Here is a 19324-nt window from a genome sequence, read left to right on the forward strand (position 1 = left end):
ACCTTTTGACGATTTTGTCATGCATGTCAATTTGTCAAAATTGCTTCTGTGATGTTCCCATTAAGAGATCATTTAAAGCGTTGTGCTTTGTTGTGAGATTGGATATGGTTGCTGCAACAGCATGTATGATAAAGTCATATTTTACATTTTACAAAATTCCTGACTGCCTCCCAGTCCAGCTGCGAGCCACGTACCAGGCCTGGTTTAACGTACGTGACAAAAGACACGGCTCGATTCTAACGTGACACCTGCTGAAGACCTTATTCCTCAGGTGACAACTGTACTTACGATAAGACAAAGATAACATCTCAGCGAACAATTTGAAAAATGTCCTGCAGCGAATCCTTTCATTCTTTACTGCATATTCTCATAGTGGAAAAGTACTGGTCCTGGGTTCCCCGAATGAAAAAGATGCGGCTTCCTTTAATTCTCAGATCTTAAATGTTTTGTCATAACAGATTAGAATAATCTTTGTTGACATAATACTTTTCTCTTTTTAGGAGTCCCCTTAGAATTGTTTCATAACAAAACATCCTATATATAGGCAAATTACATCGAATGTGGTTCTTATTCATTTTTCTCAAGCATATTATGTAATGGCATTTCTATGTACCGGTATTCTGATTATACACTTTGCCCTGTCTGATTTTGTTATATAACAGGCACTGAAACAAATAACAGTATAACCAGAGGAGCATGGTTGTTTGTGGTAGAAAAAACATGGTTACTGTAGGTAAATCATTACCACAAAAAACATGGTTAATTTTCAAAATGGTTATATTGATAAGTATTAAAGCAAGTCTTCTTGGGCCGCTTTGAAACTTAATTTTTAACATAAGTGCGTCCAATATTCTTCTATCTGTTAACGCTGGAGGCTGCGCAAAACGATCGACACATGACGTCATAGTTTCGCGAGAAGCTTGTATTTTCGTATCATTCTCGCGGTACTTTGACTTCATGTTCTTACTCAGCGCAGTTCCTCATGAAGTCTGCAGGTCCTTTTTTGCGCATGCGCTAGTTTAATCACTTTTGCAATGTGTGATTATTTCTGACAAATCGTTGGTGTAACTCAAATATATTTATTATGTAATAAAATAACGTCTCAAAATATATTTTCAGTTCAGTTTTTTCATAAGAAATATATATATATTGCATTAAAACAAAACCAACAAAAACGGACAGCCGCATTGCTTCAGTTAAACGCAGTTAACGTAACACCTGTGCACATTTACGTAGCGTGGCTGCAGTGTCAAGGCCTTTTAATGTTTTCTTCCCCACGTATTAAACAATAATTAATATTGCCTATTACGCGCATTTTGTGGTTTAAACTATGCTAAACTGTGTCGACATGGGATATAAATCTGAGAAATTCAGATTTTCGGACGTTTAGAAAGAAAGGTGAGATTCGCATGTTCAAATCCAGATCAATATGAATCCTTTTTGTATGTGAAATGTGTAGATGTTATATTATTATAAAAATGTTAAAATGATTAAAGCCAGTCTTGAATTTTAAAAATAAAAAATGACATATCGATGAGCTTGGGGCATTTCTGTGATCGATATAATTTTTTGTAGTGTTTTATTTACAGTGTCACGTGTTGTAGCCTACAGATAAATAAACACGAGCTCATTGAACTGTATTTTTATCGCTATTTAAAATGCACATCAAAGCAATGTGAGAAACAGGACAGGTTGAAAGGATGCAGTGAGTGGAGTTAACCAAAATGACAGCTCATTAACTTGTGTAGACAATACGTTTATTGTGACAGTAAGTTATGTGTACAAAATGTGCCTGTTAGTCAGCACGTATAATGATGAATAGATAGATGGGAAATGCAGGGTTACTACAGTTTATATCACTTACTCAGAAGACCTCAAACTGTGAAATCTGCATCAGATCATAAAGGATCTTTCTGGAATGTGATGTCCTCCCCTCTCCTAAATTTTAGCAGGGGGCACACATGGATTAGGAGCTAACCTGTCTATTAAACAGACACTTCATCATTCACAGTAAGTAGCTCACCCTTGTGTTTTTCATAAGGGTTAATGCTTTATCAGAATTATAGCCCTGTAGTAGTTTGTTTTTTATTTATTATGCTTAAAAACTGAAGTGTATGTGTTGCTCTTGGAGGAAGTTGCAGATACATGTGTAAGATGAGATCCTCTCTGGTGCTGTCTGGAGGAGAGAGAGGTCTGCGGGCACGACTGGGCAGAATGAGGCATCAGTTATGCCACGCTGGGCATCATGTGGATGTGCAGACAGATGAGGAGCCCGGTGTCTGGCTCATGAGCTTTAATCTGCTGGATCTTGAGGAACAGAGTGAAGTGAGTTCTGGTGGTGAAACACCAGCAAACATTTTTGTATTTATGTAAAGAAAATGTTGTGAGTCCCGGGCCGGCTGTTTGCGGACACATCAGCCAGCATGTGACCTCTGTCAGAAATAAGTGGTATTGTTAGTGGATGTGCGTAAATTCATGTTAATGACTGTGGTCTCTCAATAGACAGTTCAGTAATGTGCAGCACCCATTGTTGCTTTTTGTGGCTACGTGAGCGTGGGATGGGCGTTTTCAGATCTACGTCAGAGAGAACAGAGAGCTTTTAATGAACTCACTTTTTATATGCTGAAACCAACAATCTGCTGTTTGTTATTATGAGTGTGTTCAGTTATCATCTTTGTTCATTCACAGTTCAGTATAACTGCTTCTGACTCATTTGTACCTTGCATGAAAACGTTTCACAAATATAATGGGCTGCAGCTGCATTCGTGAATAGACCATAGTGTATCAGCAGCACTATGTTCATTTAGTTCAAATTTACAAGTGCAAAAGGTCATGGTTCGAACCCAGGAAACACACATACTGAAAAAAAAATGAATAAAAAAAATTATATATATATATATATATATATATAGAATTATATATATAGTTTTTATATATATATATATATATATATATATATATATATATATATATATATATATATATATATATATATATATAATATAGTTTTTTATTTATATATAATATAAAATGTATAAAAATATAAATAAATGTATATACACATGTAAATGTTTCTTAAATACATACATGAATGCGTGTGTATTTATATATACATAATAATTACACACACAGCACAAACTCATATGTTATGCAAAAAATTACTTTTATTTTGTATGAGATTAATCTAGATTAATGCTATATTAATATGAGAGATTAATATATATATATTTGTATGTATGTAAAATGTAAAAATGTCTTCATTTATTTGTTATAAATTAGTGTGGCATCACAATAATATGTTTACCTTAAAATAATTTTAATTCATTTTTAAATTATTATAATTTTTTTTTTTTTCAAAAAATACCATGCAGCTTATGTGATAAACCTTTATGCAAAACTACAGATGTTTATTAATGAGTCAGTTTCCCGACTATAATTTAACCAATCATCACGTAATGTAGTTAATATTCATGAGGCACGTCCTCATTGTAGAATACGTAGGAAGACCCGCCCACCGGCCGTTTAAAGCTGTTTGACAGGTGCTTTGGCTGCAGTAAAGACAACTCGAAGAGCGAAAGAACATCCTGCCTAAACCATCAAAAATAATAAAAAATACAAAATAAAATAGTTTTTTAAATAAAATCCTGAATAAAGAGTGCTTCGCCAAGTCATTCATTTTCAGCTCGTGTCTTGGAATGACAGTCCGGCGTGACACCAACCGACGGGGGATTTTGATTTACAAAATTTTTGTTGCGCTAATGGAAAGATTGAACTTTTAAACTGATTGAATACGGCTGAGGAGAAAGCGGCAAAATGGGCAAATGGGAGTTCACGATGGTAAGTCACTTTCTGAAGTAACCTTAGCCTATAGTTTTTATATTAAATATATTACATATCATATAATGGCTTGATAATGTTTGTATTGTTAGCAAGTTTCGCGCAGGCGCAGTGTGTTCAAACACTGGTTCTCGTGCCATTGAAAATGCAAAATATCCTTTGGTTTATGGGTGACCCAATTTCCAGGTCTCCCAGTATTGCTATGGTGTCACACTGGATTATGTCATTAACAAAAACTGTCCCACATAAATTTACTGTTGTCTAGTTTAGTAAACTGTAGTATACTGTTAGTATATTATAGTAATTACTACTCTTTGTTAATGTATACTATAGTATTCTATAGTACTAAATAGTGAACTGATAAATGCAGTATACTTTAATATTTATTATTGGAAAAAAGACTGTAGTATCTAGGTATGTTACTACAGTTTATAAATACTTATATACTTAGTAGTATACTTATAACAGTATTTTGTTTCTCTGGGATTGGATTTGATGTTGGCTTTCTTAAACTAAATTAAGTCTTATAGGAGTGGGTGTGGTTCAGTTTAGGGTTCTCTTGGGAGTCAGTCTTGATTTTGTTGACAAACCCACCTGTAGATACGAGCCATTTACATACAGCTTTATGCGTCCTGTTTTACAGGTGACCTGTTACACCTCTCGTGCTCCCCCATCATGTTTTGTAATTTTTTTATTTTTTTAATATTAAACTATTTTATCTGGCACAGATAGACGTGGGCTTTTGCTTGGAAATTCCACTTAAGTTTTCTGTCTTGCTTGACTGGAGTTTCTATAAAGCATGTACTTACCATGACTTGTTAAGGCTTGTCTTTCTTTCCTCTGAAGGAAATCTTGTATGTTTTTATGACGTAGTTCAGATACAGAAATGAATATTTTTTACGAAATTATGTAGGATAAATGTGTACTGTCAGAAAAATAAATGGTCAAAAAATGGTCCCAAGCTGTCACTTGGGCATGGTCCTAATATGTACCATTCAGGTACAAATATGGATACATTTGTTACATTGTGTACATTATGTACCTTTTAGGTACTAGTACTGTATAAACTCTTTGGGACACCTGTGACAGCTATAGGGACCAATTTGTTTTACAATTATTTTCAGTATGCATCAATATTTCTAGATCAAGTGGTTAATATATGTGACCCTGTAAAGTTAACTTACACAACAATATACATTTGTGTAAAAACAAAGTGGTAATCCGAAATCTTCATGACAAGTGGATATGTTTGTATTCTTTAGTATTGACAAGTATCAGTGAGAGATGGCACCAATGTGCTAGCCCAGTATGTTCTCACGCCAGCTGGTATGAGGTCATCTAATGCTGGTCACATTTAAATCAGTCAACCAGCTGAAAAACAACACTTGTTTGCTTTGAGAGACAAAACACTGAACATTATTTACATCAAAATGTCACAGTCTGTCTTTGTCTTTGTTTAACTCATCAGGTTTTTTATTCACCACAACTGGTATTCCCCGAGGGATGCGTTATTTCCTATACAAATAATTCAGGTTTTATTTTATCACAGAACAGAGGGAGATTTTTAGAAGGAAGTTATCGAGTCTTTTTTTAGTGTCAAATCTCAAAAAAATCTTTTACCACATATACTGTAAAGTAAAGCCTTTTCCACTTCCTTAAACTGGCAAATATTATTATGAAAAAAATATAAGCTATATTTGCCCATTACATGGTTTGTACACCTTGTTTAAGTCCAAAAATGTAAAGTTAATGTAAAATCTCAGTCTTCGCAAGCCAGTAAAAATAAAGCGTGCTTAGTGCGTTGTAATTTGGTTACCCATTTGCCTGCATTTTCCCAAGGATCCCTGTTTTGTATATCTCGGCCTGCGCGGGTGGTATGTTGGTCAGTCAGGGAACATTGCGATTTCAGCGCATTTGACTGAATCAAGTGCACTGCAGTTTCAGCATTTTTGTTGAACTGGAAAAAATTTATTTTCATGACTGAAATGATGACCATTGGTTGTTGACAGCAAAATCTGAATGTGTAACCTGTTACACTTACATTTAATCATTCAGCAGAGACTTTTATCCAAAGGGACTAAAGCTTATTTATAGTCCCTAGGCTATGCCATAGGCGCTATAGCCTGACGCGCACCTTTATTTTAACAACACATCCATTCTATGCGGACTGCAAGCGCTGTGATTGGTCTGCTAGAATCCATCCCCTTAAGTCTCCTATTGAAAAATAACTAAACACTCGCGGTTGCCGTGTACCGTGTGAAACGCCCATTACTGTGGGTTACACACGTGGATACTGCCTGCATGTGTAAAGGGCGATTTATAGTCGTGCGTAGGTTCTACACCGTAGGCTATCCGTAGCCTGTGCGTAGCTCTGCATAGCCTGACGCGCAACTCACAAAAAAACTTAACAGCGCATCAGATGTACGCGGACCGCAAGCGCTGTGATTGGTCCACCAGAACCCCTCCAACAGGTAAAAAAACTGCGTCATAGGTATTTCCGTTTGTAAAGATGAGCCAAGTTGAGGAGTGATTTAACTCAAACTGCATCAAAAGTCGCTGTTTATTTACTTCCATCATTGCTGGTCATCTCAAATTATACACAACAAGTTGCTGTTTCTTCTTCGTTTGTGGGTTAACTTGCTAGGCTTCTTTTCTTTCACGTTTGTGCTGCTACTGTGGTTACACGCGTGGATACTGCCTACCAGCGGCCACGCGTGTGCTTGCACGTCCACGCGGACGACGACGCAAAAGTATAAATGAAAACCGACGCGGAACCTACGCCGTCGCTGCTACGCCGTAGGACCAACGCACGACTATAACGAGCCCTTAAGTCGACGTGGACGATGGCCGTAGGACCTACGCATAACTATAATGAGTGCTTTACAAATAAGAAGAAGGAATCAAATAAGCGAAGTCTACCATATTAGCAATTTTTCAATTCAATTTTATTTATATAGCGCTTTTCACAATTGCTAATTGTTTCAAAGCAGCTTTACATGAATAGATGTAGGGGAAAACACAGAAAAATCGATAGATTATATAAGAAGCAGAATTCAACGGCTAATAATAAACCGTACGCTTTAGTATAACCATAAGCTTTAGTCACTTTGGATAAAAGTCTGCTGCATAGTGTATATAGCATTTTTTGTTGTTTTTCAGTATATAAATAGAATAAGGTACAAATCCCTAGTATTACTATTATTAGTCAAGTGTTGATGAAAAGATGCTTGGGTTGAGATAGTTAGGTCCTTCCTCCAAGTGGGCAACAGCCGGGTGCGTGATAGTGATTTTCTGTCTGTTTATCTATTTTCCCAGGACCCGGTCCAGGAGTGGGGAGAGGAGGTAGAGGATGGGGCCGTTTATGGGATCACTCTTCACAGAGAACCCATTCAGCCCGTGCCGGACGTGACGGAGATCGACTGTGCCAGTGGCTTTATGCAGTACCGCACGCTCAAAGTCCGCAGGCTTAAAGCGGCCGCTCTGGAACGACTGGTGACAGAACTGGTGAACCCAGAGTGCCCCGACCCAGACTACATACACATCTTTCTCTCCACGTACAGAGCCTTTACATCCACAGATGCTCTCATAAAGCTCCTGTTTCAAAGGTGAGCAGTAAGCACTCATAGACTTATCATTTAAAGGGTTTGTTTATTCGAAAATTGTGTTCATCTACCCATCTAAAAGGATGCAATGTCCTTTGATGTAGAACCCAAATAATCTAAAGATTTGTATGAGAAACAGACCAATATTAAATTACAGCGGATAAAGAGTCTTGTTTTTTTACAAGAAAACATGTCAGATGCACTTAGAGGGTTTTGCATCTGAGCTCTTTGTATGAGAGTAGTGTCATACTTTACTGTATCTACTAGCTGCAGTAACAGATATAGCTCAAATATGTACTGAAATATGATAATTGGCACATTTTTTAAATGCTTGGAAATGATATGACCTCAACTGAATACCAGATTTTCTTAGCGTTTCCAAGACTTCCCTTTAATATCTATGGCAGTCACACCAAACAGTTCAGCGAACATCTTTTTGCAGAACAGGTTACACTTGACTAGTCCCACGTCACCACTGCTTTTGTTGTACCTGGAGAGGACTCTCCTTTGTGGTCGGTTGAAGCATAAATAAAGATAATAGGCTTTGAAAGCGCGTAACATCTTGTGACATTTGTGTTGGTTTCCATGTGCGCAAAACATGACCTGAAATAGTTATAGTAGTAATCCTTTAAATCATCTTACTCCTTGTCTAAACTACTTTTATGTTGTTCAAATGTTCTCAATTCTTACTTTGTGCATTTGTCTCTGTAGAAACGACAGGGACCCCAGTCTGGACAACAATGTCAGAAGGTAGGTCTTTATTATTAAAACTATTTAACAGCTCTATAGAATGCTTGGTTTTGATTGGTCAGTTGTGGAATGGTCAAATATTGTTGTTTGATTTCTACTATAAACTATAGTTGACGTTAACTTCAAATCTTAAGGAAACTTCATAGATTTCATGAAACCCAGAGCAAAATTTTAAGATTCCCATACATCCAACATGTGTTTTATTCGCAACAGTTTGCTTGATCACCATGTCTTGGTTTATTTACCAATAAATAAACTGGCTGACTATAAGTTATTTGTCGCTTACATAAGCTGGTTTCGAACAGGTTATCCATCTTAGTCATTCGTTCTAATTCCAAGTATTCTATTATCACCATGTGCTTACAAGGAGTGTATTTGTCTATGTTTAGCACTCTGCCCCGTCTAATCCGTCTGTGGCTAGAAGAGTATCGCGAAGACCTCCGGGACCCACCAGATCACCAGGCTCTGCGCCAGCTGTGTGTTAATCTGCGACATCGCTTGTGTTTCAGACGTTTGGCTCATCAAGCCGAAGCTCTTTTCAAAACGTTTCAGGCAGAAGGTTAGTATCGTACAATGACTCCAGAAGCCTGCATACCCACACAAGCGTGTGTTCTTTCTGGAGCTTAATAAATATGTTTACATCAACAGACACGCACACGGATGGCTGCGTATCAGCGGAAGCCTCTACTGCCGGTGAAGTTGAGCCCACAAGTGAAGAAACCGAGGAAAGACGGCACACAGAGGAGATGGGAAATGTTCTGGATTTCCCCGCACGCGATATCGCAGAGCAGCTCACGCTGTTGGACGCTGTAGGTGTCCAGATTTTTTATTTTTATTGGGAAAAGTTAATATTGTTAGTATTTCTGATGTTTAAGAATAATATTGTCTGTTGGCTTTCTCCTGGATAAGAAAATTGTCTGATTACCCAATAGGAGTCATTAGCTGCGTTTCCATCTCCCTTTAAATTGTGGAAATTGAAATGGCGAATTGAAAATGCGGCAAATGAAAACACAACAATTTCGGATAAACTCCTATATGTCACACTTTTTTTTACCTTTAAATAACGTTTCCAAAAAAGTTTCAGTCATTCATCCACTCGAAACAGGGTGAACGGCACTTTCACATTCGCTTTGCAGCCCTCTATCGGCCAAAACCGCACTAAAGAAGTTTCCAACCGTCGGGCCGCGGTCCTGTAGTTCGAGTGAAGATTACAAACACTTGCTTTATGGCAGACCTACAATCCAATCAGAGCCAGCTATGCTGCAGTAGGCTAAATTATTTACGACAGTGGTAATGGACAATTCTGCTTCCAACCTGTAGGGGGAGCAAAGAGCAAAAACTCTTTAGTGTTGCTTTAAACCTCGGATGAGGTGGTTTTTCAGTCAATTTAAAAAGGAATACATTGCTAAACTGCAATGGTTTACAGGTCATACGTGCATAAAAGTCACATGATCATTCTTTTATAATGGTGCGGTATGTTTGTTTGGAGGACAGGACAGAATAGGTGTGTTTGACTTGCGGCAAAATACCACAAGAGCAATTCGGGAGTCGACCGCTCTGTACTTTCGAGTTGCGGTATTTTGGTGTCATCGGCAATAACGCCAAAGTTTTAATAGAATCGAAGCTATTTACAAGTTCATGGTCATTTATTCTGAGTGATGTCACAAGTGAACGGTCAATGGTCATTTTTGCTAAACTGACATTTTTTTGGACATAAGTTAATTTATTCTTTTTTTCTTTCATTTTTCAGGAGCTCTTTGTTAAAGTAGTTCCATTTCACTGCCTCGGCTGCATTTGGTCTCAAAGGGACAAGAAGGAGAATCGAAATCTAGCGCCAACGGTCCGTGCCACCATCGCTCAGTTTAATGCCGTCACTAACTGTGTGATCACCTCACTGTTGTGCCCGCCTGCCAGCTCCCCTTCCAGTTCCCCATCCTGCCCTCACAGCAGTCCAACGCAAAGGGCAAAGATTATTGAGAAGTGGATCACAGTGGCTCAGGTGTGTATAAAGCTTAAAAATAATCCAAATGGACACATGTTGAAGCTGTTGTGCTGTGGTCTGTGCACATGGTTTAGACTACAAAACCTGTAATAAGTTGCTTGGGTATATTTGTAGCAATATCCAACAATACATTGTACTGTATGGGCCAAAATTATCAATATTTTATGCCTAAAATCGTTAGGATATGAAGATCATGTTCCATGTAGATATTTTGTAAATGTCCTACCGTAAATATATAAAAATGTATTTATTGTTAATAATATGCATTGCTAAGGACTTCATTTGGACAACTTTAAGGGCGATTTTCTCTATATTTTGATTTTTTTGCACTCTGATATTCCAGATTTTTTAATAGTTTAACTCGACCATAAAATGTCCTATCCTAACAAACCATATATCAATGGAAAGCTTCTTAATTCAGCTTATTATTTCATCATCTATAAATCTCATTATTTCATAAAATTAAGCCATATGACTGGTTTTGTGGTCCAGGCTCACAGCGACCCGAGTTTGAATCCAACCAAGGTCATGTCCAATTCTCCCACACTTTCCTGTAAACGCTTCAGTTCCCTATAAAAAAGAATGAAGGCAAAAACCATGGTCAAAATATTTAATAAAAATTGTCAAAATATGTATCGTATTTTCTGGACTATAAGCCACATCATTCAAAAATGCGTCATTAAGACGAAATAACATATATAAGTGACCAGTAGACTATACATCGCGTTTATTTAAAAAATTATTTCACAAAATCCAAGCCGAAGAACAGACATTTAATCTGGAAAGGCAACAATAGCAGACAGAACAACAGGCTGAATAGATGTCTGTACGTTAAAGTAATATTATCAGTTATTTAAACGATAAACCATTGCATAAAGAACTTACCTGGAAGGTTGAATAATCTAAATTAACCGAACAAACCAACTAGTGTGAAGTTCGCAGACTCGTCATTCCGCATCACTGAATCCATTAAATTACATATACAGAAGCACCATATAGCGGACACTCGCGGCTGTAGACGGTAATGTTGTCTCTTGCCTCATAAATGTCAAAATTAATTCATACTGGCTTACAAGGCGCACCTGACTATAAGACGCAGCACCAACCAAGTTATGAAAAAAAACGCGACTTATAGTCCGAAAAATACAGTACCTCAGCTGTCACTGGGGCAGTAGCCTACCCTTTTAAAAGGTCCGAATATGTACCATTAGGTACAGATATGTATACATTTGGTACGGTATGTGCCTTTGAGATATAAATATAATGTATCTTTGAGGTGCTAATCCGCTTTCTTACGTACCAGTGTGTACCTTTGAGGAACTGTTTAGGTACAAAGTTGTACAGCCACGGGTACATATTTTTTTGACTATAATTTTTTTCTAACATTACACCGCAGATGAGCTGTCATTGTCTAAAAGAGACTGACATCAGGACTAACGCATTTATGGAATGTTGTTGTCACACCCATAAATAGTTGAAATTTGCATATACAGCACAGGATTAAGCAATCTGTTAACGCTAGGAGTGGCAACCGTGTTTAGCCTTAGTATGCATGTGGCCTATTTGCAGTTTCTTGTCCGTTTGCTTTAACAATGCTGTTTATTTTTACAACAGGAGTGCCATCAGTTAAAAAACTTTTCTTCTTTAAGAGCCATCCTATCTGCACTTCAGTCCAATGCCATCTACCGGCTAAAAAAAACCTGGGCAGCAATCAGCAGGTAGACATCTCTGATATACATTATGCACAAATAACTGCTAAACCTGCATTGTTATGTTACGCACAGTCACTTTTTTACAATAGCTTTGATTTATACATTTTAAAAACATCAAATTTTTCATTACAGGGAGAGCGTGGCTACTTTTGATAACCTCTGCGAAACCTTTCCTGATGAGAACTGTGTGCTTACCAACAGAGAAATCTTTGTAGAGGTATGGGTCATTGATTCATCCATTTCACAACTTTTTTTGACCTTCAAAACACTCCTGTAACCTAACTGGGTGTATAACGTGCAAATGCGTGCTCCCGCTGCTTTACCAGTATGCGTTTCATCCAATAAGAGCTGATAGCAGTGTTTGAAAACTGATAAGATTCAGGTGTGTACTCATCCTCTAGCTGCTATTAAAAACCCTATCAGGCAATATCTAATCATTTTCGTACCATATTTCAATCTCTAGCTCGCGTGTGAGGGATAAATCAATATGAGGATAGGCGAAAAATGCACTCATTACAATTCTCTTTATCACATCTTGCTCACAAACAGGTGTAGAGGATTGCATTAGCAGGGCAAAGATTCTGGGTTCAAAAGCGAGGAAAAACACATACTGACATAATAAAAAAATACAAATAAAAAATGTATAGCTTGAATGCACTGTAGGCACTTAATATTAAAGCATCTGCTAAAATGCATAAATGTAAATTCAGGTAACTAATGCCTGGTTTCACATGCAAAGCTTAGCTAAGCCAGGACTAGGCCTTAGTGTTTAAGCATTTTTTATAAACATGCCTTTAAGATCTGTACGTGCAAGGTATTTTGTTGACACAACTCAAACATGTATTTTACTCTAGGACTAGCCTTAAGCCTTGGCTGTGAAACCGGGTGAATATGAACCCCAACTTTAACATGAAATTTTTTGTGTGCGATAGGAAGAAAACCGGGAATCACAGGTGGACACTGCACCAAAGTCTTCAGGAATCAGCCCTGCATCTAAAGTTATGGTAAGACTGATCAGTAGCTTTTATATAAAAAAGTAAATATTTTTACATTAGCTACTTACACTAAAATGACATCTTATCTTCTTATATGGTGGTTGACATGGCAAATCTACAGAAAAGCACATAGATTTATTTATGTTAAGGGGACATATCATGGAAATCTGACTTTTTCCATGTTTAAGTGCTATAATTGAGTCCCCAGTGCTTCTATCGACCTACAAAATAAGAAAAATAAGAACCCAGTAACTTTTGGTAAACCATTCTCTGCAAGCATGTGAAAAAAAGGTAATTGAAATTTGGCTGCCCTTGTGATGTCATAAGGGGATCTCATTATAATTAGGGCTGGGCAAAAAAAAAAAAAAATTCTATTAATCTTTTATTTTTACGTGATCGATTAAAAATCGATTCTCAAAGGCCATGAATCGATTTTTTAAAAATGAAATAACCTGATCAAGGAATGCATTTTTTATCTTGCAACAAAATTGTATTGTATTTAAAATAATTGTATGCATTTGAAAATTAGAGATGGGTTCTGTTTTAATGTACCCAAGTGTACCTGAAATAAAAAAGTGTAATATACAGGTTTGTGGCTATTAAATTTTTTTATTAATTACCCACTTGTAAACTTATGTTCACTGTTCATTTTTATAAATATAGTATTTGTATTAAATCTATATTCATTGAGTTGAATCGAGAAACGAGTATAAAAATAATCCGAGAATTGGAATCATATAAAGCATATAGGAATAATGCTAGCTGATACAGAAAGCCATCAAATGTATAAGCAGTAAACGGTGTGTTCCTCTTAGTGAGATATTTATAATCACATAAATCACAAAGCCTCTTTTAGCTGTAGGAAAAAGATGATGTGCACTAAAGCGGAAGTTTATGTGTATTTACGTATGTCTGCCCAAATATTAAAATATTCAACTCTTTGGCCTTATATTGTATGTTGATGTTTTGACAGACCTCATCCAGTGGCGAGGTGCCGTACCTGGGCACTTACCTGACCGTTCTCACCATGTTGGACACGGCACTAGGCGATAATGTTGAGGTGAGAAGCTCCGTCAGATCTAAATTAATCTTTTGTGTAAATTGGTCTCTTTTTTTAAGATAGACATCATTTGATTGTGGTTGATTTCTCTCTTTTCTGCTCACAGGGCGGTCTCATTAACTTTGAAAAGCGCAGAAAAGTAAGTAAATTGTTTGCTTATATACACAGTAGTATGAGTTCATTGCAATGCATTCTGGAATTCAGTCTTCTCTAACACAGATACATGCAATGCTCTATTAGCGTTTGTCCAAAATGATGTCTATGCTCTGTAACTTACACTGTTTTACACTGTTTTCTTTTGTTCTTCCTCTTTGTGTTCAGGAGTTTGAGATTCTGTCTCAGATCAGACAGCTGCAGGCATCATGTGCTCAGTACACACTTCAGTCACAACCTCACATCACTGCCTGGATCAACAGCAGCTTGCCCCTCTCTGACCAAAAGAGGTGAGATGCTTTCCATGGTCTGTGTATCATACAAATAAAGAAAAAAAACATCAGCATCAATCGATGCCGATTTCACAAGATGTAATATAAGTCTCGGGTGTGCCTAAATGTGTCCGTGACGTTTCAGCTCAAAATGTCAGACAGATAATTTGTTATAGCATGTCAAAAATACCCCTATTTGGGTGGGAGCACAAAAGTGCCGTTTTCATTTGTGTACCTTGCACATGAGCTACAGCTCCTCACTCCCTTACCAAGAGACAGTGAGCATTTTTGGTTAAAAATAGATCTGATTCCTGTGAAAACAGTCTGAGAAAATATAATCGCTAGCCGCATTAGTGCTACAACATGCTAACAAACGCTTTTGGGTTAAATCAACCAGTCAGTCAATGGCTGTGGGCGGGGCTTTGTTTGTGTGACATCACATTAACAAGAGAATCAAAACAGCTTGTCTAATGGTACTGCTCCTCGTATGAGGGTGATTTTTTTCCATTGTACGGTTGCTGTGTTCACAGACTGCCAACACAGATTTATGTCCAAACACCTTGTAAAAGTGGATTTTGCATAATATGTGCACTTTAAATGACATTGATGTTGCTGCTGTGGGTAGGGTGGGATTATGATCTCAGATATTTAGATACCAATTATCTTTTTTACCCATCAGCTATGAGTTGTCAAGAGAGCTTGAGCCCCCAGTAGATCCGTGTCCCAGCTCTCCAAACGCCTGGGGCCATCGACTTTTCTCCAAAAAACTGACCTCGTGAGTACTAATATTTTATGAGATGCGGTTAAAAAAATGTTTCGCTTTATATACATTTTTGCCCTGCTGAATTTGCTAAATTGTTTCTCATTTGCTCTTTACAGTTTGCTGTCCGGCAGTGACAAGAAGACTCTCAGTGATCAGATCAGTCTATCTTCATCTGGCTCCAGTGGCTCAGAGATGGAAGATCTCAGCAGCCCTAACATCTCACTCCTTAGATACAAAGCACTGGTAAGAAACTAAAGAGCAGCATCGACTACTTCATATACCAGATACTAGCATCTTCTCTAAAAAAGGACAGACCTCTTTCTAACTTTATGAGGTATTCTGTCATTTTACATGAGTCAAGTCCAAGAGGGAAGGGAAATTTACTCCGTAGCCATATGTTCTGAAGAACGGAAGAAGTGACGTAAAAAATTGTCTTTATGGTGTCATTCGCTTTTTTAAGATTTTTGGGTCGGATGACAACAATATGTCTTCCTGCATGATGATTACACCATTGCACAGTTGTATTATTTTTATGTCATTTTGCATTGTTGACATATCCCAAAGAACAGGAAGTCGCGATCGACTTAACTTCTGTATTGTGACATCACACAAGGAAAGTAGCAGTAGTGACTTGTGTTTTCCACTGTGAATTGATTGGATATAGAAATCGAGACATTTCATTTTGAAATGGAACTGCCAGCAGCCATTTAGAGAGGGCGGGGCTAACAGATGCTTCACGCAATCTGTCTAGCTAACTTCATCAGAGAATGATCGCCACAAGGGCAGAAGTACATTTTAAGATTTATTTAAAGTTTATGATGTCACTTGAATTAAAAAAAATAATGCTGGGCAAAGATTAATCGCATACAAAATAAAAGTGCATTTTTGCCTAATATGTGTGTGTGTACTGTGTGTAATTATTAAGTATATTTAAACACACACACATACATATACATTTCGGAACGTTTTTATTTATATTTCCATTTTTATTGTTAATATATAATATATAAAATTCTAAATAAATATATATACACATGTAAATGTTTCTTAAATACATGAATGTGTGTGTATTTATGTATACATAATAATTACAAACAGCACACACTCATATGTTATGCAAAAAATCACTTTTATTTTGTATGCGACTACTGCAATTAATTACCGAGCCCCTAAGGTGACATTGGAGTGAAAAAAATCTAAAGTTTAGTTTCATGTGCTCACGAAAAAACTTTGGCGTGCTCACGTGAAACTTTAGCGTGCTCACGTGAAACTTTTGCGTGCTCATGTGAAACCTTTTAGTGGTGGGCAAAGATTAATTATGGAGCCCCTAAGGGGACATGGAGCAAAAATTAAATAAAATTTAGTTTCGCGTGCGCATGTTAAACTTTCTCATGCACACGTGAAACTTTATCGTGCGCACATGTAACTTTCGCTTTCACGTGCGCACGTGATAGTTTCACGTGCGCAGGCGAAACTAAACGCAATAGTTTCACGTGCGCACGCAAAACTAAACTTTTTTGCTCCTTGTCCCCTTAGGGGCTCCGTAATTAATCTTTGCCCAACACTTAAAAAAATATAAAAACCCACACTGATATGCCAGTGCCATTGATTTGTCTTAAGATACACACCAGTAACGTTTTTTTTAAGGCATGTTTATAGTTTTGCTGAGCCTTGTTTGTGAAACCAGGCTTTTGTGTATTAAAGATATTACATTGTATGTACAAATTGCTTGTATAAATTGCTTTTTAATGTTTTTTTTAATGCATATATAAGGCCAAACTCATAAAAGTTCTCTTTTCTCATGAAAAAAACAAATGTCTTTAAACTTGCAGTCATAAAGTATTTCATGTTTGCACTGTCAACAAAAGATGTGACGAATAATGAGGTTGAAAGAACACAGGGTATTAGATAAGACCGCCAGTATGTGACGTTATATTAGACATATCTTTTACGCTTCACGCAATCTGTTTTGTTGAACACGCAAACAAACAAATGCGTGATTAAGTTTGACACTAAGTAAGTTCAAAACTTTGACTCTTTAACGTCTGTTCTTCACTGCTAATACGATTTGACGGCGTATGTCTGATAATTTATTTTAATGGACTGTTCATTATTCTCTCTTTCATAGTCGCCGTCTGCATCTTGTCAGGACATCTCAGAAGTCACGCCCACTTCTTCTCTGACCCCACCTTCCTCATTTAGAAGATCCTTACGAGCAGATTTATATGCGCTGAACCATGACAGCCCCTCCACTACGTCATCTGCTTCATCACTGTCATCAATATCGTCTTCATCATCATCATCATCTTCGTCGTCATCTCCTCCTCTCCAACAGCCGTTGTACAACAAGCAGGTTGCTGATTCTTGTATCGTCAGGGTCAGCGTGGAATTTGGCAACAATGGCAACCTTTATAAAAGTATTTTGGTAAGTTAAGAATAACATTCGTTAAATTGGAGTTTGTTACTGGGCCAAATATTAAAACTGTCCAAACGTTTTGTGTTTAGATAACAAGTCAAGACAAGACAGCTCAGGTGATTCAGAGAGCCCTGGAAAAACACAACCTAGAAGACATGAACTGCAAGGATTTTAGTCTCACACAAGTGCTTTCCAATGATAAAGGTAAACTTTTGGATTTTCTACAGTGTATGGCCTACATTACTTTGCAATGTAAAGCATAACTCGATTTTGTTTTCTTTTGTAGAGCTGGTGATACCAGAAAAAGCCAACGTCTTTTATGCCATGTGCACCACTGCCAATTATGACTTTGTGCTTCGCCAACGTTTCAAAAATCACCGCAGAGCTACCAGCTTAACCTGGAGCCTAAGGGGACGCAAATAAGCACCTGTATGGGTTACAGGTGACTAACATTATAGACCACATTGGCTATCAAACCACATGGACGACTCGCTTGAGGTGGCTTTGCAATGAAGCATCAAAACAGATAACCTCTGCACACAGATTAAGAAGTTGACTACTGGATGTCAAAGCTCAGACTGGTGGGTTCATTGTTTGACCTGTGTGCCAAAAATATTCAATTTATGAAGAATGATCTGATTCACCGATTAAAAGGGCTGAGGAAAGAATCTGAGAATCATATTAATGTACTCCGAAATGAAGACCAGGGGAAAATGCAATATACGGCCACATCTACTGACAGTTTATTCAGAGATCTCGCTTTGAAATGGGTGGTCACATATATGTTGTAGGTTGACAAACACTTTTGTAAATATTACATAAATACAAACCTTTACAGAGATTTATGTAGCTAATATTTATTAATAGGAATATATTGAATATACATTTAGGGTTTTTCCAAGTTATTATAATATTAATATTATATTAGGATTTTAATAAAGATTATTTTAATTACTATATTTTAATGGTTTGCCACATTTCAGTTTTAGAGTATTTATTTTATTTTATATGTGCACATTAAATTTGAAATTTTGTTTGTTTGTTTGTCTTGTTCTGTATAGTGCTGTTTTCTTTCGGCTCTTGCTTTTATTCCATTTTTAGCTGATTTTATGTGCAATAATCTGAAACTTATAAACTGTTTCTTTACTAAAATCTAGTTTTCACGACTTTACAAAGTGAATAATGGATGATGTTCTCTTTTTAACATTGTATATGTACAAATGTTGTTGTAACCGTGTCAAGTAAATGCACGATACTCATCCATATTGGATATCTTCTGACATTCTGAGCACATGGGATCCGAAGGGCACTGTGCACTATAGATGTATATCTCATTGAGATGAATAAGTATGTGTTTTGTGAAAGTTCAAGTAAGTCAGCTAAGTTATTGGTCTGAATTAAATGGTTTGTTGGTAAGTAGTAGGGCAGGCTTAATGCCAAATGGAAAGTTAATCGGAATTTTAAATGCACAGAAAGCCATGATTTCTGACTCATGAACATACTGAAATACATTAAATATGTATGTTTTTTGTTCTGTGTGTAATAATAAAAATAATTTGACATTTAATGTTGTCTCCTTTTCTTTTTTTGACATTCTTGGATTTTAAACAAATTCCTTCTGGTTGTTTACAAGTACATTTCTTGTGAGTCTTTGTCATTTTTTTATTAAAATAATTTTTATATATTTTTCAAAAATGTATGTCCATTACATAGGACCTTTATAGATAGAGCTAGGATTTATGACCTATTTCTTCAGAAAAGC

General features: G+C 36.9%; 1 protein-coding gene across 2 annotated transcripts; it reads left to right on the forward strand.

Moving 5' to 3' along the window:
• Positions 1-1864: 1864 nt before the first annotated feature.
• On the forward strand, positions 1865-19129 carry rgl3a (ral guanine nucleotide dissociation stimulator-like 3a). Of its 2 annotated transcripts, XM_055212281.2 has the most exons (18): positions 1865-2010; positions 2132-2325; positions 7153-7442; positions 8151-8189; positions 8579-8748; positions 8838-8998; positions 9940-10188; positions 11806-11909; positions 12036-12120; positions 12836-12907; positions 13872-13958; positions 14065-14097; positions 14280-14401; positions 15063-15158; positions 15263-15389; positions 17275-17571; positions 17652-17766; positions 17849-19129. In XM_055212281.2, exons 2-18 carry the CDS (start codon positions 2146-2148, stop codon positions 17983-17985), a joined length of 2364 nt encoding a protein of 787 aa, XP_055068256.2. In that variant the 5' UTR covers positions 1865-2010; positions 2132-2145; the 3' UTR covers positions 17986-19129. The 2 variants fall into 2 exon arrangements, with proteins under 2 accessions (XP_055068256.2, XP_055068257.2); XM_055212282.2 differs by lacking the exons at positions 1865-2010; positions 2132-2325 and adding an exon at positions 3535-3837.
• Positions 19130-19324: the final 195 nt, after the last annotated feature.

Source organism: Misgurnus anguillicaudatus, chromosome 8 (genome assembly GCF_027580225.2).
Source record: "Misgurnus anguillicaudatus chromosome 8, ASM2758022v2, whole genome shotgun sequence".
Classification (NCBI taxonomy): domain Eukaryota; kingdom Metazoa; phylum Chordata; class Actinopteri; order Cypriniformes; family Cobitidae; genus Misgurnus; species Misgurnus anguillicaudatus.

Excerpts from the sequence above, each read along its gene's own strand:
- rgl3a (XM_055212281.2), top strand. The coding sequence starts at position 2,146 with ATGTGTAAGATGAGATCCTCTCTGGTGCTGTCTGGAGGAGAGAGAGGT. Across the intron at positions 2,326-7,152 it reads ATCTTGAGGAACAGAGTGAA|GACCCGGTCCAGGAGTGGGG; the intron begins GTGAGTTCTGGT and ends CTATTTTCCCAG. Across the intron at positions 15,159-15,262 it reads TTCTCCAAAAAACTGACCTC|TTTGCTGTCCGGCAGTGACA; the intron begins GTGAGTACTAAT and ends TGCTCTTTACAG.